Source organism: Physeter macrocephalus, unplaced genomic scaffold, assembly GCF_002837175.3.
Source record: "Physeter macrocephalus isolate SW-GA unplaced genomic scaffold, ASM283717v5 random_714, whole genome shotgun sequence".
Lineage (NCBI taxonomy): Eukaryota > Metazoa > Chordata > Mammalia > Artiodactyla > Physeteridae > Physeter > Physeter macrocephalus.
Window position 1 is genome coordinate 22,393 of NW_021145831.1, and position 26,648 is coordinate 49,040.

Here is a 26,648-nt window from a genome sequence, read left to right on the forward strand (position 1 = left end):
GAAGGGGAAAAATGGGACTCTTTAATTTGTTACTTTCACTTATTGGTATTTGCATTTGAAAAAATTACTACTTTTATAGTAAGACGTAATAGGTAAACACTTACTTCAAAACTACTGTATCGGGGCTTCCCTGGAGGCGCAGTTGTTAAGAATCTGCCTGCCAGTGTAGGGGACACGGGTTCGAGACCTGGTCCGGGAAGATACCACATGCCGCGGAGCAACTAAGCCCGTGTGCCGCAACTACTGAGCCTGCGCTCTAGAGCCCACGAGCCACAGCTACTGAGCCCCCGCGTCACAACTGCTGAAGCCCGTGCGCCTAGAGCCCATGCTCTGAAACAAAGAGAAGCCACCACAATGAGTAGCCTGCGCACTGCAAGGAAGAGTAGCCCCTACTCGCCGCAACTAGAGAAAGCCTGTGCGCAGCAACAAAGACCCAACGCAGCCAAAAAATAAACAAATTAAATAAATTTATAAAAATAAACAAACAAACAAAAAACTACTGCATCTATAAAATACCACATCCCTGTTATCTACAGGCACAGAGCCCTGTGCAGGGTGTGTGGATAAGAAACAAGGGCAGCAGTGCACAGAGCACACAAAGTGCGCCCCAGTGTGGTTTTTTTTTTTTTTTTTTTTGTGGTATGCGGGCCTCCCTCTGCTGCGGCCTCTCCCGTTGCGGAGCACAGGCTCCGGACACGCAGGCCCAGCGGCCATGGCTCACGGGCCCAGCCGCTCCGCGGCATGTGGGATCCTCCCAGACGGGGGCGCGAACCCGGTTCCCCTGCATCGGCAGGCGGACGCGCAACCACTGCGCCACCAGGGAAGCCCCCCAGTGTGGTTTTAAGAGGCGCCAGCATGAGAGCTGGGCCAGAACACGGTCAGGAAGGACCTGCATGACTAAAATAGTGACCATTACTGCGAGCTGATAGGACTGGGGCACTTTCCACTTTCTTTGCACATTTACGTGACACCAGAATTTTTTTTGTTTTTTTGGCTGTGCCACACAGCTTGTGGGATCTTAGTTCCCTGAACAGGGATTGAACCCAGGCCCTCTGCAGTGAGAGCGCAGGGTCCTAACCACCGGACCACCAGGGAATTCCCAGGATTTTTTTTTTTTTTAATAACAACAGAACATGAATTTTTTCATAATCAGAGCAAAACACTAGTTTTGTTTTGAGAAACAGAGGAAAGTAACTGCTCTCTGGGCTTCTCTCCAGGGGCCTCCGGGACTCCAGGAGAATGTCAAGAGGCCAGCGGGCACTCATGCTAGTGGGCCTGGTCTCCCCGAGGCTTCGAGCCCCTCCCCCTAGGGGGCCTGAGAGCTGTTACCTGGTGGGGGTTCCAGTCACTGTCAAATATGATCACAGTGTCGGCTGACTGGAGGTTCAGACCCAGCCCCCCAGCCCGGGTGCTGAGCAGGAAGATGAAGTACTCGGAGCCGGGCTCGTTGAAGGTCTTCAGCAGCATGCCCCGGTCCTCCGCTTTCGTGGTTCCTGCCGGGGGGTGGGGAGAGCAGGGTTAGCAAGGTGACCGTGGCGGGTGGAGGCAGGGTGGGCGGTGGTGCTGAGGATACAGAGGAACACCTACATCAGGGAGCAGGTATAGCGTTCACAGCCATCCGACTCGGGCCACCCAAGCCGTGGCCACTCGCTCAACACGTGGCCATGAGTGGTGACCGGCGAACCACTCAGATTTACGGTGACACTACTGACTGCCAGTCTTCCCACCCCAGGAGAAGAAAACGAGCCCCAACGGGCCCCCGGTGTCTCCTCCGTGTAAATCGGGGCTACCGTGGGAACTAAATGGGCAGGTGCTGGAGCACAGTGCCCGGCACCCGGCAGACACCCAGGAAATGGGGCTGCCCTGTGAGTCGCCACCACCTGCCCTGCCCAGCTGTCCAGGGGGTGGCGGGAGACACTGCAGCAACGCTGTTAACGCCGTGCCCCCAAACCCACGTGGGGTTTCCAGGCGGGCAGATGGGGCTGCTGTGGTATCGAACAACTGGCCAGAGGGCTGGCGCCTGCCTCCATCCTACTGTGATGGGTTTTCTCCATTCACAAAGGGAATTATCTACAGGCGAGCACGCGGGGGGCTTACAATGGAGACTTGTTTCCCTCTGGGCAGGATGGCTCCCCTCTTCATGGAGCCACAGGGACTCTAATGTGACGGCCCAGGACACGGTCCTCAGCATCGTGATCCTCAGAGGGGCATCTAAGCTCCTCAGGCTACCGCCAGCCTGAGGAGCAGAGATGCCTCTGGGGAAATCAGGTGTCATTTTTGGTGATGCTTCCAGTCACTCGCCTACACGTCACGATGAGCAGCATGGAGGCCTGATGCCCACTGGCGCCTGGGCTGCCCCAGTTCCAAGGAGGGGCTGAGGCAGGCCCAGGTGGAGGGGCCGCTCCCAGATGCCCGGCCTGCACCCTCACTCTCGGCATTCTGACAGCAGAAGGTTCTGCTCCACGTGTCACCGAGCCCCCACCCTTGCCGTTCTTTTTTATCCTTCTGGCTGCACTGTGTGGCGGGCGGGACCTTAGCTCCCCGACCATGGATTGACGCTGGGCCCCCTGCAGTGGAAGAGTGGAGTCCTAACCACTGGACTGCCAGGGAATTCCCCCCTTTGCCCTTCTTTCCCAGAGTTTCCGCTCATGCGGCAGTGACCACATGAGAGGTGCCCAGAGATGCAGCCACAGTCAAGCAAACAAAAGTCCTCATCCTACATAGAGGACTCTCATCATGGAGGGAAAAAAAAAGAGGCGGGTGGACAAATGAATGGGCTCTGGGGTGGGTGGGAACACGCTCTTCATGTTCGGCCTGTCCTCTAGGGGTCGGGGCAGTGACACAGACAAGGAGCAGCACTCATGAAGGCTCAGCCCCTGAAGGACAGAGAGGCCACTAGGGAGGTCAGCACACAGCGGGAGGCGCGAGGTGAGCCTGGCCACGCAGGCCTTCCAAGCCATGGTAAGCACCTGAAGGAGGGAGGTTTGAGGGAGGACCTGACCACAGCTGTGTTTGTAAAGGTCGCCCTGGACAGAATTCCAAGAACAGGCTGAAGGAAGGCAAGATAGGGATGCAGCAAAGGTTTTGGGTGGGAGTGGGGAGGGCAGAGACCGACCGACAGATCTGCCCAGCAACCACGGGTCCACGGTCTGAAAAAAACCACAGTTCCACTACATGTACCGTGAAAGACACAATGGGGGCAAAGAGGTTTGGGGTGTCTGGCCATGGATGCACATAGCAACGAGCTTAGATAAAGGCTCTGAGAAGTGTGGTTTATCCCACACTTCTTAACTGTGTTTACCCTGGAGGCCCCCAAGTCCATTTTTCTCGAGCGCCCCATTCACTCCATCTGACAGAGGGTGGGGGGCTCCCTCTAGGGTCTTCCCGGTCAGTTGACACGTGTCAGAGCACGGGTCCTGCACACTGTCAGCATCTCACTCAGCCCCCTCCCTCCCCGGAGCTCCTGCGTGCTGGGAACAAGGCAGAAACAGGGCTTATGAGTGCATGTGGTCACAGTCAAGTGCTGTTCCCAGGGAACTCGCTGCTATCGCCCCTGCAGCATCGGTTTTCCTCCCTCCCTTCCCCCCCTCCCTTTCCTGCTTCTCTCAGTGCTCACGGTTCCGGCATGAACGGGCCCGATTCCAGCTCCAGAGCCACCCAGGCAGTGGAGAGAAGAGCATGTTGCTCACAGCAGCCTAATGCAAGTTCACCCCCAGACCCCTGGGGGAAAAGACAAGCTGCTTCTCTGTTCGGCACACTGAGCAGGTGGAAGGAAAGCCCGGAGGGGATGGCTAAGAATGAAGCCAAAATGGAGGACAAAAGAGCCAAGAGCTCCAGAAAAGCCCCTCTTAACACCATCTGGGCACCTGGATCCAGCTGTGCCTGAAGCAAGCCAACCCTTGAGGTTCAGTTACGTGAGTCTATCAAGGCTTCCTTCTTTATGCCCACAGGATATGGGTTTCTGTCGCTTCCCACCATAACAGGACCGTAGAGCAACCCTTAACCACTGGACGCAGCGTCATGGTGCAAACACCATAAGCCTCACATTCAGGAGATCCAGCCATGATACTCCCAAGGCCCTCCCTCCCATTCCCGCAAGCCTGTGTCACTGAGTGAGCCGCTATGCCCACTCCTGCCGCTAGACCTAGAGAAGCTTTGGCAGCAGTGGATAGCGAGGCCGCCCTTTAACAAACGTCTCTCTCCCGGTCGTACTCACCATCGAGCCTGAGGTATTTAAAGCCGCGATACGCAAAATAGTCTTCCATGATCGTCATGAGGGAGGTCATCTGACAGAACAGCAGCACTTTATGGTTGGTGGCCCGGAGTTTGGGAAGAATTCTATCGAGCAGCTCAAACTTCCCCGAGGCTCGGTACAGGTCCAGCCTGCGGAGTGGAGGGGGTGGGGAAGGACACACACACCACGTGAACCACAGCGCCCTGCAGGCCGGCCAAGGAGGACGTGCGCTCCCATGCCCAAGCTACCTGAGCCGGCCTAGGCAGGCTGGCCACCAGGCTCCGGGGCACACAAGTGCTTCCTTGGCAGACTACTCCCGGGCCCACCCCCTTCCCCCCACCAAAGTTTCAGCAAAGCCATTTATTTCAACCCAACTAAAATAAACTTGGTCATGAAATTACTGACCAACTTGGAAACTTGTAAGAGTGAAAGAAGGTGCTGTTTATTAGTAAAGATACTGGGATAATGGGCATGGACAGGGGCTGCCCCGGGAAGCCAGGCCTCCTGCTTAAGAACCTTCCAAAGAGCAGAGGCTCACAGTGGAGAGTGCCCACACCGCACCACACACAGGGCTAAGGGCCACTGCAACTTCTGTCATTCGCTCCTGGTTTACAGATGTGGAAACTGAGGCTGGGGGACAGTGTGACACGGCTGCTGACCTGCCAGGGCCGGGCTCAAACCCAGGTCTGTGGGGCCCCATTATGCAATTTGGTATAAAGAACTACACAGCTAAAGAACCTTTTGCCCTTTCATTAGGTGCCTCTGCACTAAGAAATAGTTTACTATCCCAGAGAAATAATGGTGGCTTTAGCGTTAAGAATGTTTTAACGGTGAAAACTTGAGGCAGCATTTGTGTCCAGCACCAGGGCTGAACGATGCCTGGGCTGCGCTTTATAAACAACGCTGGAGAAAACACCCCGAGAGCAAGGTGCGTGGCGCACTGTATAAAGAGTATCCCTCTGCTGATGGGCAGAGTTTAGGCTCAGAGTGGTTAGGAAAGCTGTCACAGGTCACAGAGCCCAGAGGCGGGGCCTGGAAGCCAAGTCTGGTCACCTCTCAAAGTGGAGAATTTTTATTCTCTTCTTTGGGTTCATCTATGTTTTCAAAGTTTTCTGCCAGGAATATACTGCCTTTGAAATTAGACAAGTATAACAACAGAAATAAAGCCAACCAAAGAGAGAAATACTGGCACACAGATGGTCTGCCCACCCCGTCAAGCTAGGAAGATTCTCACCCTTGGACGATGCCACCGGTAAACCCCAAGTGCTCGGAAAAGGACTCCTGCGATGGAATGAGAGGCGGGTCAGTGCGGGGCAGGAAAAGGCGGCCAGGCCCCACGCCTCCGAGCCCTCCCACCCGTGCTCAGCGATCGCCCACAGCGGCCCCAAGGCCACATACAGATGCTGAACACAGCTGTTCTATCCCACCGCATCCCTTCCGTCATGACCTAACATTCTTAACCACGGAAAGGAGCGCGCCAAGGACGGTGCGCGCCTGAGACCACACTTGGTGAGCTGAAATGGAACCCCAGGGGCCTCTGGCATGACCCTGGAACTTTATGCCAGAATGTACGGACATATGTGTGCTTTTCAGAAGCAAGCATCCAGACTCTCAAGGGTACTGGGGCCCAGAAGGTTATGGCCAGAACCATCATGAAGAGGGATGCTGCTCTCCATGCTCTGCCCAGGATGGCCCCACATATCACCGAGTGGGGAAGGCTAGTAACCAACAAGCAGAGGCAGCACAACCCCACCGGGGGGGAAACGACTCCAAAGAACAGCCTCTGAAGGCTTTGGCGGTTATCTGAGGTGGGATTTTCATTTCTCTTGCATGTTTCCGTACAGTCTGGATTCTTTACAACATACAAGCGCTTGCAAGCAAAAAATCCATAAAAAGACAAAACATACAAGCATCGTCTAGGCTAAACCTTACAAGCTCTTTTTCTCTGAAGTTGCCAGAGAGAAGCGACCTAGCTCTGTCTAGGGGTTAGGCGCAGACAGACCCCTCTGAGAGCAGGGCCCTGTGCAGGGCTGAGGCCCACGAGCCCCGGGTGCCGCTGGGCCTGCCGCCCTGGCCCTGGGCCTCACCTCGATGTGCTGGAACATGTACGGGTGGTTGCAGATCTTCCTCAGCTGCATGATGGTGTTCATCAGGGTCTTGGTGCCACCTTTGCCCTGAGGAGGCAGAAGAGAGGCTCCCAAATCGGTCTTGTCCCAGGGTGGGGCAGGGTGGGGGGGAGGAGGCGTGGAAAAAGGACGTGGGAGGAGCTGTGGCTTGTGGCAGAGGAGACGGGGCATGTGCAGCTGGCTCCTGTTGGGGCTCAGAGGCCTGAAGCCAGCATGAAGCCAGCGCTGGGGGAAGCAGAGACCCCCTGGCACCCTGGAAGGTGGAGGGTGGAGGGTGAGGAGGGGCCGGCGGGACGCAGGGGAAACGTTGACTGGCAAAGAGCTGAGGGTGGATCACAAACACTTTGTGAGGCCAGCTCTGTGGGCACTGGGGGAGTCCCCGGGGTGGGGCTGCACAAGACGGCTTAGGAAGATCTCTGGCTACGGGGTGAAGGGAGGATGCCGGGGTGGGTGCCGTCGGCCAAGAAGAAAACCAGGAAATAGGGTGCTGCAACAGCTTGGGTAAGAAAGGGCCCAAACGAAAGATCTGGAAGAGAAAATGGGTGGCAGGGCCAAGCCCGAGGCAGCGGGGGCAGAAATGAGGGACCTGGGAGGACAACTGCAGTCCTGGTGAGGGGAGCAGGGGCGGTGGGGCCCAGGGCCTCAGAGGGACCAGAAGGCAGCAGCCTGCCCAGCTCCCACTCCTCTCCACCGTAAACTAACGTCACCCCAACGCCACGTAATGACAGGGTAAATGGGCTCAGTGGCCCTGGCCGTCGAGGCTCCTTCCCAGCTGGGAAGGTGGGACTCCCTAGAATATTCTAATGGCTGGGGTCCATGCTGGGCCCCCCACTGCCGACTGATGCATCCACGGGAGAGAGCGCTTCACAAGCAGAGGACCCCAGACTGCTGACTGGGAGGCTCGGGGGCCTCCCTGGAAACGGGCCATCAGCCTCTGCCCCCTCAGCCTTATGGACTGGACCCATCCACACCAGCTGTGATTTAAACCAGGCCCAGTCAACACCCTCAGGACCACGACCAGATGGGGCCTCGGCCACGACTATCACCTCCGAGGAGGCGATAGCTGCAGGAGAGCCTGCAGCTTACAGCGTGCACAAGCCCCGCACCCAGCGGCCCCCAGCGTGCCTGCCGTGGACACCCGGCGGGGAGGGGGGCCCCGGGCCAACCTTCTTATCCTTCTCAGAGCCATCGGTGAGCAGCACCCCCTTGGCCTGCATGTGCCGGTAAAGCACGCGCTGCAGCGCGGACATGTCGCACTTGATGACGTACTCCACCTGCAGGGCACACGCCGCCGTCAGCCGGAACTGGAGCCGAGGGTCCCGGAGCGCAACGCCCAGCCTGGGCCCGTCTCCGATCGCCCAGCCTCTCAGAGGCGTCCTGGGCCCTGGGCTGTGTACTCTGATCAGGGCGCACAGGGGTGACTGTGAGGGGACCCCATACCCAGGAGGATGAGGGAGATGGGATGGGGCAGATGCACCAGGACAGAGAAATATGGGGGCCTCCTGGGCCAAATGGGGCAACTCGGCTACCTTCCCAAGGCCTGCCCACAGCCAGCCAAGAAACAAAGGGCAAGTGTGACTGGTGGGGCGACTGGCCAGGGACCCCAAGCCCACCCAGGGGAGAGAGGAGGGGGCCCTGGGGGGACTTAGTGCTCTAACTTAGCACACCTGCCTTCCACTTGAGAGACCCAGTGAGGGAGAGTGGCCAACCCCAGGCGGGATCGACTCCTGAATGCCGAGGCAAGACCAGGGCCAGGCCTGGGACCCAGGGGAGCCACCTGACCGGGCCCACCCCAGGGAGGCCCCCTGGACGATGCTGCATTGGGACTTCCGCTCAAAACAAACATGGTACGTGGAATTCCCTGGTGGTCCAGCGGTTAGGACTCGGCGCTTCCACTACTGGGACGCCAGGGTTCGATCCCTCGTCGGGGAACTAAGATCCTGCAAGCTGTACAGCGCCGTCAAAAAGAAAAAAACTAAACATGGTACCTTTTCAGGTAACTGAGCCTCGACTTCCTTCTTGAGCCGCCGGAGCAGGAAGGGCCGCAGCACTTTGTGGAGACGACGGATGATGAGAATGGTTTCCTCCTCGTTCAGGTCCACCTGGCAGCCCCAACGAGACATGCCAACCAAGCGTTACCTCCAAATGAGGGGACAGGGATGCAGGGAAGGGCCATCTGGAGTCACCCTGTGCTCAGCACCTCCTTTTCAGACTACCCTAAGCTTCACAGGAGCCTAGCAGGGCAACCTCTTCCTCTGGAAAACTGCAAGGATCTAAGACCTTCCATGGAAGTCCTGGGACACGGAAGCCAAGGCCCCAGGGCGCTATGAAACACAGCAGCACGCTGCATCGCTTCCCCAAGAGTAACAAACCCACGTGCCTGGGATCCTGCCAACACGTCCAAACGAAATCTGGACAGCACTGTGGGGGCCACACGGATAGAGCGTGTGGTGTAACTGGGGGGTGCTCCAAGAGGGCTCTGTCACTGGAAGCCCAAATCAACTCTCATTTCGGCCTGGGTGGGACAGACGGAAAGAAATGCTGCTCTCCCAGGGGACCTGCTACTCTGATAAAAATGTGAATTAAAAAAAATTTTTTTAAGTGAAAAGATGACATCTGAACTTTTCTTCTCTGGGCCCCTTTGGGCAGAGCTTTTGCGCAACTTGAAAATACGTGAAACCAGAGCATTTGTTCCTCAGCTCTTGGGGAGGGGGGGGTCCCTGGGAATCTGAAAACTGGTGGCTCCTTTATCATGAGATCCTTGAAAAGGCCTCAATTTCTCCTTCAGGAGGGTTTCTGCCTCAGCCGGTACCAAGGAGGCGGGACCCCGTGGATGATGCTGACAGAGGCCCCCCTGTAAGAGCTGAGGAACAGCTGTCCCAGACCTGCCTAAGGAAAATCCGCTAACCGGAAACGAGTGAGCTGGGGCACGGCTGCCATGGGCGGTGACGCTCAACGTTAAGCCCTGTGATCGTGCCCACATCCTCGGTCATTAGCCTCAGGCCGCTAACCTCCTTCAACAGAAAACGCAGCGGCCACAGACACGCCACCAACGCCACTCCCAGCCACGCAGACATTGAGAGACACTGGCCACAACCCACAGCCGTCTTTAAAAACAAACGGGACAGAACCATGTTACTCCTTTCACTGAAACCATCCAAGCTACCCGCTGCCCTCAGGGTGAAAATTAAACTCTCCTCAGGCCCTCCAGCTGCACCTTCACACCTCAGGGCCATATTCCTCACTGTCCCCTCCCTGTGTCTGGGGCACGGGGTCAGGGAAGCCCCAAGCATCCCCTGGGATTTCTCTGCCCTTCTCCTCTGGGGTCCTTTGGTGCCAGGGCTGCCCTGTGCTTGGCTGGGCCGGCTGTGGTGGGCACTCAACTCACAACGACCCAGGGAAGCCAGCTGGGCCGGGACCACCAACTTGGAGGGTCCTTGGAGCTGCTCGTGGCCGAGGCTCACGGCTCCCCTCCCCACCCCGTGCCACCACGTGGCCGGCTGCACACCCACCTTTTCCCCGGTCATGGCAAAGGGCGCGTTGAACCACTGCTCAAAGGTGCTGCAGCTCTTGAAGATGGTGGGCAGCAGGAAGTTGAGGAGCGCCCAGAGCTCAGGGAGCTTGTTCTGCAGCGGCGTGCCCGTCAGCAGCAGGCGGCGGGGCGCCACGTAGTGCGTGTTGAGGACCTGCGTCAGCTTGCAGTGGTGGTTCTTCATGCGGTGGCCTTCGTCCACGATCATGTACTTCCAACGGATCTGCGGGCCGAGAGCAGGAGGTCAGGGGAGGACAGGCAGCGGGGCTGCCCACCTGGGTGAGGATCTCACGGCCATTAGGCAAGAAGGCTCCGGGCAGAACGGCCTGCTGAGCTGGAGAACGTGAGCACAACAGCCCCTGAGGAGGGACCAGCTCACGTCGCAGCCTCTGTAGAGCAGGGGGTGAAGACGGACACGCGGACAGGGAGACACGGCTGTGACCTGCGACCGGGTGAACAAATCCAGGGGCAGAAAAGTACTTTGGTTTCCCAAGAAAATTATGTATGCTAGTCCATGACACAGAAAAACACCCCAAATAACCACCCCCCCTGCTGATCAGAGGCCCTCAGGGGTGGGGTCTTCAGGGGACTTGGTTCAGCAACGGGTGCATTTCCAATCAGCAGGCGGCAGCTCTAAGGCAGGAGCAGCACAGGTGGGTTCAGACGGTGCGCTCTGGGGGCCCTGGCTGCGCCCCAGAGCCTGTCGGTGGCCACACGGCTGGTGGACACAGGATAGATGCCGATTCTAACCATGAGTGTGAGTCTGCAGGCAGGAGCCGCAGGTGTAAATCCCTATTTACATGTGACGAGCTTCAGAGCCACTCTGGCTTTGGCTTCTGTGGCACGGCCTGGCTGAGGAACTGCACATCAGGTGTCGCAGACGAAAAGGGCAGAACCGACTGGGGGAGGGGCCTAGCAGCCATTTCCCACGAGGAACCTCCATGGCAGGGGGTTTACATAAATTAAAGCCACTGTCAGACAAACACAGGATTTTCAGAGCCCCATTCTCATGCTTGGGAGGGGCCTGGCTTTGTACTGGATCAGAAGGGTGAGCCTGCACACTGGACACCAGCTCCCTGGGCCCCAGTTTCCTTATCTGTAGCTCAGAGATGCACATCAAGCACCAAATGTCAAAAGTACGACCAAGGCCGACACGTGTGGTAAGACGTAAACACCTCCTCCATCCACTGGGTCAAAAACTCTACCACTTGACTTAATCCCCTACACGGTTAGTGAGGCCAGATGCAGCACCTTCTGGCTCAACCCCTTCCCAAACCGGGAAAAGAGCTTTTTGTAGGCGAGGGATGGTGCCTGTCTCATATCTGGGTCGTGGTTTATTCTCGGTAATTCCCTGATGGCCCAACTAGAGCTGCCTTCACAACTGTGTCAGCTAAGAGGCTGCCCTGCGTGCACAGCCCCCACTGAATGCGCCAACCCAGCGGTCCAAGGCTGACAGAACACACAGGACATCAGAGTGCTTGGACCTGGATACCAAATCCCTCCTGCTTCGTGGGACGCTTTCCTGTAGGCTGTGGTAGGGAGACACGGCCACCAGGGAGGGAGGTCTGAGGCCTCTAGAGACAGGCGGAGACAAGTGGGGCCTCACCACAGCCCTGCCAGGGACACTGCAGGCAAGACAGGTGGGTCGAGAGTCACCGCGTGTGACCAGGCTCTTCGGGCAGAAGGCCCGAGAGGAGCCAGTCCACATGTTGCGTAGACGGAGCCAGTCTCTGGACGTGGCCCAGGGCCAGCCTGGGGACAGATGGTTGGAGAGGCAAGCCCAAGGTCACCTCGACCGGGGCTGTTCGCACACAGAGAGCAGCTGTCTTTTTACACACATGCGGGGGAATCACTGAGAAATGTCTTCGGGGCCTTTGAGAAGATGGGAAGCGTGACACACTTGCGACAATCCTGGGCTGGATCACGGGCTCCCTGACAGCACGCGACGGCCTGGGCTGGCTTGTTTTACAGGCAGACACGCTACCTTTGCAAGGATGTGCTTGTCTTTAATGATGTACTCGTACGTCGTCAGCAAGACGTTGAACTTGCCGCTCCGGAGCTGGGGGACGAAAGCACGTCTGGCTGCTGGAGAGCCCTGTGAGGAAGAGAAGACACGCGCGCCTCAGCCTCTGGGCCCCGGGTCTTGGCTGCTCACCCCGGCAAGGGCAGAGGGCCAAGTGTGGGGAGCGGAGAGAAGAGTGTGGGTCCTGGGCGGCCGAGGTCCCTGGGAGGCTTGCTGCCTACACCTCCATCGGCCCCACTCCTGATGGTCAACCAGCTCCGCTTCCCACACCCTCCTCTTCCCGGGTCCCCATATCAGGCCTGCAGGCCTCCCACACAGGCACAGACCGCCGTGATCACTCCCAAAGGGCAGCTCCAGCCTCTCCCCGGTTAGCAAATCTGCCCCGTCCCTCCTGTTCCAAGCTCACGTTCCAGACAGAGCCGCACTCGTTCCCATAAGCTCTTGCCAGCCGAACGACTTTTAGCTCCTCAAACGCACCAAGTTCTCCCCACACACGCTGTCCCCTCTGCCGGGACCCAATTTTCCCCATCATGGGGCCAAGAGCCTCTCAGCACAGGGTGGCGAGCCTGGACCCGGTAGACCTGTGGCCAAGGGCACAACGGGGCTCTACCACTGAGTGGCTGTGTGAGGCACTCTCTGCCTCTCTCCCCACGAGGACAAGAGGCACATTTAGTCCCCACTTCACAGGCGAACTGATCTAGGGGTGGCACTCAGAGCAGGCCTGCAAGGGGCCCACGTGTCCTGGTGTCCCCCGTCACACAGCAGCCCACGGTGGACATTCGCTAAGTCATCCCAAGTGAATGGGTTTTAACCAAAGCTCGGCAAGAATAACGAAATCTTCAGGTGAATGCGTTAATGTCACCACATTCCACACACTGAGTCCATAACTTCAGTTAAAAAAGAAGCATCACTCCTTGAAACAAAGTGATCCAAACCCTGTGTTAATGGCAGGATCCCACGTGTATAACAGAAGGAGATGCGCGCACGCACACGTGCATCCTGTCATTAACGCAAGGTGAGGCCCCTCTGCACCCACACGTATCCCCTATTCTCCCACCTCCTCAGGGGGCGACGTACCTTGTAGGACACCTTCACCACCGAGGGGGCCCACTTGTCAAATTCGTATGCCCAGTTGGACAGCGTTCTGGTGGAAACAAGGAAGGGAGAGTCAGGGTCTAGTTCTGTTCCCAGCAACTGTCCAACAGGTGTCCACAAAGAAGTGAAGCTGATGTGTCTGTGACCCTCAGAGCTGGCCGAGTAACGGACCATCTGAGGGAAGGAGGGGATGGTGCCCCAGGTGGGAGACATAGGGACACACAAAGGCGTGGCGGTGGGTATAGGGTCAGCCTCTGCCAGGTCAGCCTGGGCTGGAGCAGGGTGGCCGGAGAGGGCCAGGACCAGGAGCTGGACCCTGAAGATCACTTCTCTGTCACCGCTGTGTGGCCACAGGCCCCTGTGAGAACACACCACACACTGCAGGCCTGCTGCCCAGAAAAACTCAGATTCACGGTGCCTCGTTTCAGGCTCAGGACGCTGGGGGTGGGGTGTGGGAGTCATGCCACGGAGGCCGGGGCTATAGGAGACACCACCGAGTCACGGTGCCACGTCAAAATGAAACTGGCAACCGCTGAAGGTTCCTGCCCGGTAGAGACAGAATGAGGATGGGAGGCAGGCGAGACCAAGCCGGGCCCGGGCAGAGGACTGCAGGAGGGGGAGCGCAGGAGGGCTCGAGGCCAGGAAGAGCGGGGACAGACAGAGATGGGCAGTGAGCGGACGTGGGGGCGGGTGAGGAGGGACAAGTCACCCCCGACTACAAGAGAGAACCTCAGGAGAGGGTGACAGCGACAGTAAAGCCAAGTTCAGAGCAGGTGGGCTCTCGGGGAAATACTGGGACACAGAGTCTTTGGTGGGGAAGGGACCTCACTCAAGACAGTCCAGACCAGGGGGTTTGTAAAGACAGGATGCAAAAGCCAAGGGGAAGAGACTGCTCGTGGCTCACCCAGCTCCTCCCCGCAAGAAGCTCCACTGAGGAGCTCCCCCAGCAGCCAGGGCCAACCAGGTGGGCACAGTCTGAGCCAATGAGACGTAAGTTTAAGTCGCTGGGCTGAAAGTCAGGGAAAGGTCTTGAAGGAGGGTGGAGACTCAGCTGCCATATGCTCCTGCTGCCCTGGGCCCCGCCCATCATTCTGGGAACCCAGAGGAGATGATGGAGGCAGCGTGGCCATCTTGCAACCATGAGGGTAAAAGCCTAGGGGGAGGAATCACATGCTAAGGATGACTGAGCAGAAAACTGCAGGAGCCTGGGTCCTGGAAGCTTGAAGCCACCTGGCTGTGGGCTTCCCCTTACTGAGGACCAGCAAGATCGCCCTGGTTCAGTCACCGAGGTCTGGTTCCTATTGCAGGGAGCAACAGGGGAAGGTCGGGGCACTGAGATAGAGAGAAGCCAAGGGCCAAAGCCCGGGGTGGGGGAGGGGCATCTGCAGAGGGGGAGAAGAGCTGAGGGGGAGTCGGGAGCGGAAGTAAGGAGACAGGCCAGAGTCAGGGGTCAAGAGGGAGGCAGGACAAGCAAACTCATGGCGGAGAACAGCACGCCCCAGCAGGTGGATGGGACAGCGGGACACTCACAGTCTGAAAACATCCCCCAGGGCACAGGTGGCTCCTGGAGATGACACTCAACAGACTGGGCCCCGGTCTGGGTAGCACAAGGGTGAAAAGGGCTGAAGATCGACACACGGGATAACTTCCCTGAAGGGAATGGGGGAAAGCAGCCAACTTAAATGACCTTGGAAAAGATGTTTTGGCTGGAAACTGTAAGTCTAAGGACAAGAGGAACTGGATCTCTAGTTAGTAAGGTTGTTCCTCACAGGCTAAGTATTCTGAAAGCACTGTACATGCACACTGGGAACGAACACACGAGTAAGGAGAAAGGCTAGAATGAGCCCTGTGGTCTCGCCTGAGTCAAAGACAGCAGTATGGTCACACTTAACTAAACACAGATGACCAGACGCAAATCAAGTCAGCACGTGTGTACTAGGGTCAGGTACACGTATATATACTTCCTAGCACTGCACACTAAGAGGGCCTAGAAGAAATGACGCCCCAGAAGCAAGGAGCACACCCAGCACCCAGGTCTTGGTTTCTAAGACCATTTTCTAATAAGGGAAACCAGGGCTTCTTGGAGAAACGGCTGGTTCTAGGCCTGGGAGGGAGATGTACCAGCTGAGCTTGGAGCGTCTTTGGGTGCCAAAAAGCAAAGAAGTGCTCAAAAACCCCACAATGATGGGGGCATGTCAAAGGAACAGAGCAGCCAAGTGAGAGAGCTCCTGATGGCCAAGGCTGGAATGATTTGAGCAACAAAATAAACTAGTATTGGAGTTTAACCTGAAGAATAAAATAAATATCCAGGAGTCCATATTGATATAAATGATTGAATACATTCACAATTGGGGGAAAAGAGAGAAATCTTCCACACAGGAAAACTCCAAAAAATTTCTGTAGTGATTTCACCTTCAGGGAGGTAGCTCTTAATTGCCCACCTATTATGTGTGGGCTGAACTTAGTGACTTTTTTCCAGAATACAGTGTGGAAGGGGAAAAAAGAGTAACTTCACAGTGGAGACACCTGACACACACTACCTCAGCCAGGTGATCAAGGTCAACCTCAAGAGTGAAAAGTCATGTAGACAGTAACTGCCCCCCCTTGTGAGGTGACAAGACGCGTGCTTCACTTCTGGTCTTTGTCCCGAAACCCACCATCCCATTTAAGGATGAAAAAATCAAACAGACCCAGGCTGAGGCACGTCCTACAAAACACCCGACCAGTTCTCCTCAAAACCATCAAGGTCACCAAAATTACACCAAGTCTGAGGAATGGTCACAGACCAGAAAAGATTGAGGAGACGTAAAGGCTAAATGTCATATGGGAGACTTTCCTGGTGGCGCAGTGGATAAGACTCCGTGCTCCCAATGCAGGGGGCCTGAGTTTGATCCCTGGTCAGGGAACTAGATCCCACATGCATGCCACAACTAAGGAGCCCTGGAGCCGCAATTAAGGAGCCCGCCTGCTGCAACTAAGACCTGGTATGTATGTATGTTTGAATGAATGAATGAATGAATGAATGAATAAATAAATGTACGTACGTCACATGGGATCCTGGAATTGAAAATGGAAATTAGGGCAAAACTAGTGAAAACCACATGAAGTTTACTTAATAGTAATGTGTTTAATTACTAGTAATGTTCCAGTGCTGATTCCTCACTTGTGACGAATGTAACACGGTCACGTAAGATGTGATCAACCACAAGGGGAACATGGGGAGAGTATACGGGGGCTCTGAGTACAACCTTTTCAACTTTTCTGTAAATCGGATACTATTCTTAGGTAAACAACAACCACAATGCAATGACAGAGACGTGCTGAAAGGACACAGGGACGGATCTGAGGCGTCTCCCTGGGCCAAATCTGGGACAATTTAAGCAAAGTAAATAACAATAGTGTCCACGAGCCAATTCTTCTATGAAGAACTACACCATTAAGCAATTAAATAAGGGAGAAGAGACAGCTCTTCCTTGTAGTGGAATTCCAAGACCTGTAGAAGGAATGACGGAAAGAGAAAACCACTACTCGGCACTTTCCAGAGTGATCATTTCAGGTGAGACTCCTCTGACGGATGCTGAAATTACGGGGGAAAGTATGATGAGAAATGGTATATTCATATAGCTTCTAAGTGCCTTCTCACAAGTTACTTATAAATTACAAAGGAAAACTCTTAGGTTTACGGGGGGAAACCCGCAGGCACCACGTAAGGAGAGACCAAAGTCATGCTCTCCTGTCACGGAGCCCCTGGGCTTGTGCCTCCTGATGTGAGGCCCCAAGAATGGCACAGCACCCACCCTGGAGTTTCTCGCCAGAATTCCAGAAAGAAGACACATCACACAAACCCAATCTGAGGGACAGTCTACCAAATACCTGGCCAGGATTCAAGTGTCAAGATCATGAAGGACAAAGATGGACTCAGGAACTGTCACAGACACGACATGACAGACACAGGGCAACAAAAGGCAAAGTGGGATCCTGGACCAGAAAAAGGCCTTTAGTGGGGAAGTCTACAACATCTGAAGAGAGTCTCTAGATTCGTTACCAGTTAACAATGATTTGTTAAATCATTGTTACTATCCTGGTGTTGAAACTGTCCTAAGGTTACGTGAGATGCGGGAGGCCGGGTGAAAGGTATATAGGAACTCTTTACACTACTTCTGCAGCTGTTTTTAAGTCTGAAATCGTTTCAAAATGAAAATTTAAAAATGACAAACCCAGGCTGCAGAGCAGCACGCTGGACAGAGCTATTCCAGTGGAGATGAAGTCACGCCTGGGAGGCTAAACAGAAGGGAGGGGACTTGAGTGAGTGGAGGGCAGGGAGTCAGCGCACAGGCAAGGGCAGCGGGAAGCAGAGAAGCAGCTGGGTCTGACCACAGCCTGGGACCTTCTGCTGCACCATGGAAACAGTTCTCTCTCCATGAAGATCTGTTCCTGCCAAGGCAGCCAGATTTACACCGCCATGAGGGACAGAAGGCAGGAGGAAATCAACTTCTCGAGGTGAATTCTGGGAGGGTTCTGGGGCCCCCAGCCGCGGGTGCGTGGCCTCTGGAGGCCTGGCCACCTTATAGGTAGGAGGGCATGTTCCCGTGGGCTGAGAGATGAGTACTCAGTTTCCCATCCTCCCCCTCGACAGCTGACTTGAGGCACACATGTGCCTCCTCCTGAGCACTGGGCCGACAGTAAAGGGGTTTCCCCTTCAGGGCCAAGCCAGGAGTACACACAAGAGGCCTGGCCACATCAGAGCAGACCATCCCCCAGGCCCATGACTGGACTGTTGCCTAACATGTGACCTGAACTGGGTCAATGACAGCCAGTCCTGGGACATCTGGAAAAAACCCGGGAACAGGAGAACCATTTTGTGACACATGGGGAGCTGGGAAGAGGGATGCCCAGATGGCCTGAGGAATCCTGGCCCCTGGAAGGGTGCCTGCTGGGAGGAAGAGACCAACGGTACCAAGAGGTGGCAAGTGAGAGAGCCTCCTCTGGACACCGTTTGGGTATCCAGATGCCACCTGAGCATCTGTGGTGCCCGGACCAGGCTGGGACGCGATCGACAGGGCTCGGTGCCCCAGCAGTAAGTGGACACAGTGTCTGCACAAATGGTTCCACTCCACATTTCTAGTGGGCAGTTATCTGACTCCTGTGACAACCATGTGTGGAATTTGCTCATTGTGGGGCCTGAAGAGGACACCAAGGACATCCTGTGAGAGCTGCCCCAACAGGAATCATGGACGGGCACTCCATCACCGGCCCTTCTTCTATCCTGAGCCTTGACACCAGAGACAGGTGGCTATGGGCTGAGTTGTGTCCCCCCAAAATTTGTATGTTGACATCTTCGTGCCCAGCACCCCAGAACGTGACTATATTTGGAAATAGAGTCTTTAAAGAGGTAATGAAGTAAAAATACGGTCATTGGGGCGAGCCCTAATCCATGACTGGTATGACTTTGTTATAAGAAGAGGAAATTAGGGCACAGACACACATAGAAGGAAGGCAATGTTCAGACACAGGGAGAAGATGGCCATCCACAAGGCCAGGAGAGAGGCCTAGGGAGAAACCAGCCCTGCTGACACCTTGTTCTCAGACTTGTGGCCTCCCGGGAAATAGTGCCTATTGTTTAAGCCACCCAGGCTGTGGTCCTTCGTGAGGGCAGCCCAAGCAAACTAACACACAGGCGTCTGAGCACAGGCCGGGCTGCTGGTGACCTCGGGGGGGCGGGGCCTTCCCACTGGGCACCCCCGGCACCTGGGGTGGGCACACTCACGAGAGAGGTACTATGATGAGGAAGGGTCCGTTGATCCGCTTGTGCTCCATGAGGTACGTGATGAGAGCGATGGTCTGGATGGTCTTCCCCAGGCCCATCTCATCAGCCAGGATGCCATTCAGGTTGTTGTTGTATAGGGACACCAGCCACTCTAAGCCTTTGATCTGCAAGGAGAAGCGGCCAGGACTGAAGCCCAGGTTGGGTTCGGGGGTGTTCCCCGCGCTTCGGAGACTCACAAGTTCTGCCCCAGCCAGGGACCTCCTGCAGCCATCTTCACTTGGTATTTTGCTCTGAGTCAGCCCACTCCTTTCCCACTTAGCCTCATCCTCAGCAATCCTGTCTCTGAAATCACAGGGTTGCTGTGCTAATGAGAGATGTATATGAAATGTCCTTTCTGGGCGCACATTTAAACAGCTAAGCTTCTGTTACAGTGTCCGTCTGTCACTGCCTGACACCAAGCCACACAGCACACCGGGACCAACCTCCCCTCAACCGTGTGACACTGGATTCAGGAGAGCGTTGGGGTTTCAGGGGAACTTGGTGATGAGTCCACCACATGACTAACAACTGCCTCAACAGCATTTCAAGGTTAACTGAAAGGTTTCCAAAGCTTGTGAAGCTTCTGAATCACAGTCAATTAAAGAGAATACTGTCTTCAGGGAAAATCTGGAAATTTTCATAACAGATTAAGCAAGTTAAGTCTTGGCCATGTTTTGATTTCTCTGATTACACTGGTCTCTGGAAAGTTCCATCGGTCACAGGATTCACCTTTGGCACTTGATATCAGCACGGAGGTTCTGAGACTTCTTTTAAGGGAAGTTGGGGATCAGGGGTTACAATCAAACTGAGTATCAGGGACATGTGTTCTTTGGTTGAGGATATACCAGCTGCCTCTTGGGAGCTTACAGGTGAGCCTGGGATATGGGGCCACAGGAAAAGAGATTTTTACTATGAGCAGCTCCATTTCTTGGCTGTTCCAGGCCAGACCCTGACAAAGGGCTTCAGAGGAATCATCACTTCACCCTCAGAGGCTGGCAGGAGGGGCTGCTGCCCCATTTCCCAGAAGGAAGGACCGAGTCTAGGGCTGCTAACCTCTCCTGCCATGCTGCCTCATGCTGCACAGAGCTCCAGGAAATATGTACTGAGCACCCATGGGCCCACACCTGGGTCCCATTCTGGCTCGGCCATTCCCAAACTGTGTGGTTTTTGAGGAATCGCTATACCTCTCTGTTCCTCAGCTGTCCCCCCAACCACCCCACCCCCACCATGAAATTCGGAGGACCACAGCACCTACTTCAGAGTGGTTGAGGGAATTCGGATGCTAACAGCCTATAAAGTGCTCCTATTCTGCTTGGCACATATGAAGCACCCAGCAGACACTGATTTATTGCAACATTTCATTTCCTCTTGGTCAGACCATGCTGCCGCTTTACAGATGGGGAGACCGAGGCTCAGAGGGGAAGAGCGAGTTGCCCAAAGACCAAGAGTGGACTGTGGACTCAGGTCTGCCTGCCTTCAGCAGCCACCCAGGACCTGGGAACCCCTCTGCCGAGACTGCTATGCGGACACGGCCCCCTTCGACCTACCTGGTACTGCTTGAGAACGCCGTTGACCATGAGCGCTGACTGCTTCTCCACCCTCTCGGTGACGGCGTGGGCCACGGCATAATAGGACTGCAGGCCACGAGCGAGAGCCTGCGACACGCCATACTCGTCATCAACATCTTGCTTGGCGTTCCTGGGAGCAAGATCAAAGGGTCGTGTGAAGACACACATTCCTACTTGTGACAATGTGCTTCTGACACAAACCTCCACAGAGCAGCTTTACGGCCTGAGCCAGAAGATAAGCTGAAGAGCAGCCGCACAGTCTGAGGACAGGCAAGGCAGCAAACACTAACCCAGGTGGGCCCAAGACTAGACTTCTGGGTGCCATGGGAATCAAGTCACTGTCACACCACAGAAGGAATGTTACTTTTAGCCAGAGGCTGGTCCCATGGCCCACACTCTCTACCGGGAGTTCAAGAGTCTAAAGGGAAAATGTACACTCAACAGCCTTGCACAAACCAGAATCATTTACACTTTGGCTGTTTTGTAATCTAATCTAGAATTCTTTAATTAAAAAAACCTCTTTTTATTATTTTATTTTTTTGGCCGCGCCACGAGGCTTGCGGGATCTCAGCTCCCCAACCAGGGATCAAACCCAGGCTCCTGGCAGTGAGAGTATGGAGTCCTAACCACTGGACCGCCAGGGAACTCCCGAATTCTTTTAAAAAGTGACTTTAAACTATTTATATTTTATTAATGTGACAGATATATGTGATCCAACTATCATATTGTTTTCTGCTATGTTTTGTTTTTATATCTTCTTACAAATCCTGCACAGTGAGCTGGGTTTTCTTAGCTTAGAGGGTTTTTTCCTATATATTTCTGATGGATTCAAAAGACTGTATGTTCTAGTGGTTCCCTTCATACCTAGTGCTTATGTAATACATAATACTCTCAATGCTCTATTTAAGAGTATCCATTAACTCTATATTGTAAGCCACAATAAAATTGGTATGTTAACTGTAACTGTGCTTACAACGGCAAAGGATGAGAAATAACCTAAACGACCACCGCCAGACTCAGGTCACAACGTGAGACCAGGACAGGGATGCCACGTGGCCAGATGTGGAGTGAGACACCCTGTGTGCACAGACATAGGAGCAAGGGGCAGAACACTGTGCCCCAGATACACTTGTGCAAATGAAAAGAAACACAGATACACGTCATGCTTACTGATGCACAAAGTATGTGTGGAAGACACGCAATGCTGGAAGCAGTTTCTTCCAGGGAGGAGATGGGGAGGGCTGGGGCTGGGGCACAAGCATGAGGTGGCTTTTTGTGGTAATCTCTTAAACACAGGATGAGCCACGTGAATGGATGGAACGTCATTCAACCCCTACAAATATCAGTGATATCTGAAGTAAATCAATTTGGTGTCTGTGGTCCCACAACGGCTGCCGGCTGGACAGTGCTGTCCAGGGAGAAGCTGGGATTCTAACGGCTTCTGCCGGTGCCACCTCGCAGGAAGCTGGTGGAGGGATGCCTTACTCAATGATGTGCCGGGCGTCCACCTCGGAGACGTCGTCGCTGTCTGGATCTGGAATCTTCTTCTTCTCCTCCACGGGCAGGGCGGGAGGCTGTGCTGGCTGCGGCTGCTCCTCTTCCTCCTCCTACCAAGAGACAAGCCAGTGTCACCTCAGGTCACCCCAGAGTGATGTTTTTACAACCCACATGCCCTCTTCCTACCAATCCCAAGACATGTCATGCTTTTTATTTGCATATTCTTTTAATTGCTCAGTATGTGATTTTTAGTTTTCTTAGCAGAGTCCAGACACTTCTTTTTAAGGACATCTCAGGGTATTCTGTACTTCTGTTGCACCCAGCCCCCCTTACACAATGCCTACTACTAAAAGCAGCTTTTCCCTTCTCTTGGATTTCCTAGGTATTAAACATTTTATAGCTATCCTTCAATATTTATTGCTCTTGATTTACTTTCAGCTTTATTTTTTTATTTATTTTTTTTTTGTGTGGTATGCGGGCCTTCCTCTGCTGTGGCCTCTCCCGTTGCAGAGCACAGGCTCCGGACGCGCAGGCTCAGCGGCCATGGCTCACGGGCCCAGCCGCTCCGCGGCACGTGGGATCCTCCCAGACCGGGGCGCGAACCCGGTTCCCCTGCATCGGCAGGCGGACGCGCAACCACTGCGCCACCAGGGAAGCCCTCAGATTTATTGACATGGCCAAAATGTCTAAAATATGTCAAATAAGACTGATGATAACGGGCATCATAGTTTACTAAGAGGTTTTCTATAAATCTGTATATTAAGTATGTGTTGTGTTTCATTAAAAGGATTTTTCAACATTTACTGGGCAGATAATAAAGGGAATTTTGTATGACATATTGGAAAAACACACACAAATACACTTCCCAATATTAAACCATCCTTGTATTCCTGTACAAATCACACAAAATGTGTGTGTATAATGGAACTGCTATAAAACTAAAAAAAAAGAAAAAGTATCTGTAATTAACCTGTCAAATCATTCCAGTCAAAACCCCATGGGATTTCCTTTGGAGCATGCAAAATAATTTTACAGATCATTTGGAATAATGAACAGGTAATGACAGCACAAACATTTTGGTCAAAAAAATCATAACTGATAAGACTTATCCTAGTTGATATTACCATGCTGGGAATTAAAATAGGAATGGGAAGCCTGGCTAATTCCAATAAAGGGGCCAGCAAACTTTCCCCTCAAAAAGTGACTTTAGGAGCTTCCCTGGTGGCTCAGTGGTTAAGAATCCGCCTGCCAGTGCAGGGGACACAGGTTCGAGCCCTGGTCCGGGAAGATCCCACATGCCACGGAGCAACGAAGCCCGTGCACCACAACTACTGAAGCCTGCGCACCTAGAGCCTGTGCTCCGCAACAAAGAGTAGCCCCTGCTCGCTGCAACTAGAGAAAGCCCATGTGCAGCAACGAAGACCCAATGTGGCCAAAAATAAATAAATTTATTTTTTTAAAAAAGAATTCCCCTGGTTCTCCTGGGGAGTAGGTGGGGAGAAAGGTGGGGCTGCTTGACAGCCCTGCCTGAGGTCTGACTTATATTAAAATTAAAAAAAAAGTGACTTTTAAGCTGGACAACAGTAGCACAGGCAACCATTTCAGAGCACCAGGAGTCTGAGAAGCATTAACACTGAAAAAACTGCTGAGCTTTGGGTAAGAAGAGTGGGAGTTTGTAGAGTTCTTACTTGGGGGTGCTTTCATCTCTCCTACCCTCAGCTCCCAGTTCTGATGTGAAAGTTCTCCCAGGGTGGGCAAGCCATGAGGCCTGGCAGCTGAGGCTGATGGGGACTTAGTCATTTTGTAGCAGTGGACAATGTCCGGGCCAGCAGCACTGTCAATGGAGGTGAGGACCTCAGCCATGGGTGGGGAAAGCATATTACTGGCGGAGGGCTGTGCACATGCACAGAGGAAATGAGAAAGGGCCCAGCAGAAAGTAAAAGCCAGGGTGGGCTTGAAAATGGCCCAAACTTGTAATGTGTTCTTCTACACACACTGATCCACTGGCTAGAGAAAGAAGCCTTACTGGCTCAAGGTGTTTGAGTACAAACTCTCCCCAATCACTGGAAGACTACTAAGTTATGAAGAAACACAACCCACTCCTAGAGAGCCAGGATTAAAACTAAAAATGAGAAAAAAACAAAAACAATAAACTGAGCAGAGACACCAAAGGCAGCACACACCCTGGGAAAACATTCCACAGATTCAGCCTAGATAATTTACTAAACAAACAAAAACACCAAAAAGAATGCACAGGGAAGTCAGAATCCAGAGTGGCTAAAATAGCCTTCCACTAAACATTCATTAAAAGACAAACAAAAAGGAGGAGAATGTGATACGAACTCAGGGGAAAAGACAGTCGGTTGAGCCTATCTCTGTTCCCAGATGTTGGACTTAGCATACAATCTTAAAAGCAGCTATTACTATATATATGTTCAAAGCTATTGTAAATATGTTCAAAGAAATAAAGGAAACCATCTTTAAGTAGAATGAATCAACAAATACAGAGTCTCAATAGAAGACAGAAATGTTAAACTTCCCAAATTTCATGAAAAACACGACTCTACCAAGCCAAGAATCTGAACAAACACTAACGAGAATAAACACAGAGTTTACAAACTTCTAAAAGCCAAAGACAAACAGAAAATCTTGAAAGCAAGAAAGAGAAAATGAATCATCAAGTACAAAGGAGCATCTATATAATTTGTAGATAAACTTTCAGCTGAAACAAGAGACCAGAAAGTAGTGGAATGACATATTCAAAAGGAAAAAGACTGTCAACAAAGAATTCTATGTCCAGCTAAATTATCTTTGAAAATGAAAGCTAAAGAAATGCATTCCCAGAAAAACAAAGGCTCAGAGAATTTGTTGCTAGCAGACATGCCTTATAACAAATGGTAAAAGAAATATTTCAATATATTCAATATCTTACAATAACTTATAATGGAAAAGAATCTGAAAAAGAATATACATACACACACACGTATAACTGAATCACTTTGCTGTACACCTGAAACTAACACAACATTGTAAATTATACTTTGATTTTAAAAAATGGTTTAAAAAAAAAAGAAGTCTTTCAAGCTGAAAGGAAATGATAGGTGATAGTAAACGGAACCCATAAGGAGAAATAAAAAACATCAGAAATGGTAAATGCATGTATCAATATAAAAGACTCTATAAATATATTTTCCCTTATTTCTTCTTTTCCAACTTTTTTAGACTAAGTCATAAGATTATATCAGGTATTAATTAGAAGACTGTATTGTTGGGTTTATAACATATATAGATGTAACATATGTGACAATAACAGCACAAAGGAAGAAGAACAAATGGAGCTAAGCTGGAACAAAATTTCCATATTTTACCAGAATGTAGTTAGTATTAACCTGAAGCATATGATGATAAATTAAGATGCATATCATAATTCCTGGAGCAACTACAAAGAAAATAACTTTAAAAATATAGTAAAAATTTGTACTTCCCTGGTGGTGCAGTGGTTAAGAATCCACCTGCCAATGCAGGGGACACGGATTCGAGCCCTGGTCCAGGATGATCCCCCATGCCGTGGAGCAACTAGGCCCGTGTGCCATGACTACTGAGCCTGTGAGCCACAACTGCTGAGCCCACGTGTCACAACTGCTGAAGCCTGTGTGCCTAAAACCTGTGCTCCACCACAAGAGAGACCACTGCAATGAGAGGCCCGTGCACTGCGACGAAGAGTACCCCCACTTGCCACAACTAGAGAAAGCCCCCAAGAAGCAATGAAGACCCAATGCAGCCAATAAATAAATTAATTAATTAAAATTAAAAAATTAATTTAAATTAAAAAAAAAAATCAGGGACTTCCCCGGTGGAGCAGTGGTTAAGAATCCACCTGCCAGTGCAGGGGACACGGGTTCAAGCCCTGGTCCGGGAAGATCCCACACGCTGGGGAGCCACTAAGCCCTTGAGCCAAACTACTGAGGCCACGTGCCACAACTACTGAAGCCCACGTCCCTAGAGCCTATGCTCTGCAACAAGAGAAGCCACCGCAATGAGAAGCCTGTGCACTGCAACGAAGAGTAGCCCCCACTCACCACAGCTAGAGAAAGCTCACACGCAGTAATGAAGACCCAATGCAGCCAAAAATAAAAATTAATAAATTTTTAAAAAATCAAATGATCAACTTAATAGAAAAAGTATGAGATAAAATCTAGCTCACACATGCTAAAAAATCTCAGTAAACTAGAAGAGGATTTACTCAACCTGATAAAGGGCATCCACGAAAAATCTACAGCTAACACCAAACAACAGTGACGGACTAACTGCATAACCCTTAAGATCAAAAACAAGCTAAGGATATCTGCTCTAGACACTTCTATTCAACATTGTACTGGAGGATCTAGCCAGTGCAATAAGGCAAGAAAAGGAAATTAAAAATTAAAGGCACAAAGAGGGGAGAGGAAGAAGTAATGAAGAATTATGGTTATTTATGAATGACATAATCCTGCATGTGAAAATTCTAAGGAATCAAACAAACAAAAAACCCTATTGGAATTACCAATGAGTTCAGCAAGTGTGCAGAACACAAGACTAACATTGAAAAAATATACATATAAAATTGTATTTCCATGTAATAGCAACAACACATCAAAAAATAAAATCAGGGCTTCCCTGGTGGCGCAGTGGTTGCGTGTCCGCCTGCCGATGCAGGGGAGCCGGGTTCGCGCCCCGGTCCGGGAGGATCCCACGTGCCGCGGAGCGGCTGGGCCCGTGAGCCATGGC

General features: G+C 52.7%; 1 protein-coding gene across 1 annotated transcript in view; it reads right to left on the bottom strand.

The window, feature by feature from the left end:
• The window catches only part of LOC102985133 (transcription activator BRG1), a gene marked incomplete at its 3' end in the record, with an annotated part of 44,383 nt that extends 22,371 nt beyond the window's left edge, over positions 1-22,012 (bottom strand). Inside the window, exons 1-12 of the mRNA XM_055083104.1 lie at positions 21,870-22,012; positions 20,364-20,514; positions 18,778-18,941; positions 12,993-13,059; positions 11,877-11,987; positions 9,873-10,115; positions 8,349-8,462; positions 7,527-7,634; positions 6,322-6,408; positions 5,469-5,515; positions 4,217-4,383; positions 1,330-1,493 (exon numbers count right to left, since the gene is read on the bottom strand). Of these exons, the coding sequence (XP_054939079.1) occupies positions 1,330-1,493; positions 4,217-4,383; positions 5,469-5,515; positions 6,322-6,408; positions 7,527-7,634; positions 8,349-8,462; positions 9,873-10,115; positions 11,877-11,987; positions 12,993-13,059; positions 18,778-18,941; positions 20,364-20,393 (1,302 nt within the window). The remainder of the gene's footprint in view (positions 1-1,329; positions 1,494-4,216; positions 4,384-5,468; positions 5,516-6,321; positions 6,409-7,526; positions 7,635-8,348; positions 8,463-9,872; positions 10,116-11,876; positions 11,988-12,992; positions 13,060-18,777; positions 18,942-20,363; positions 20,515-21,869) is intronic.
• Between the last annotated feature and the right edge of the window lie 4,636 nt (positions 22,013-26,648).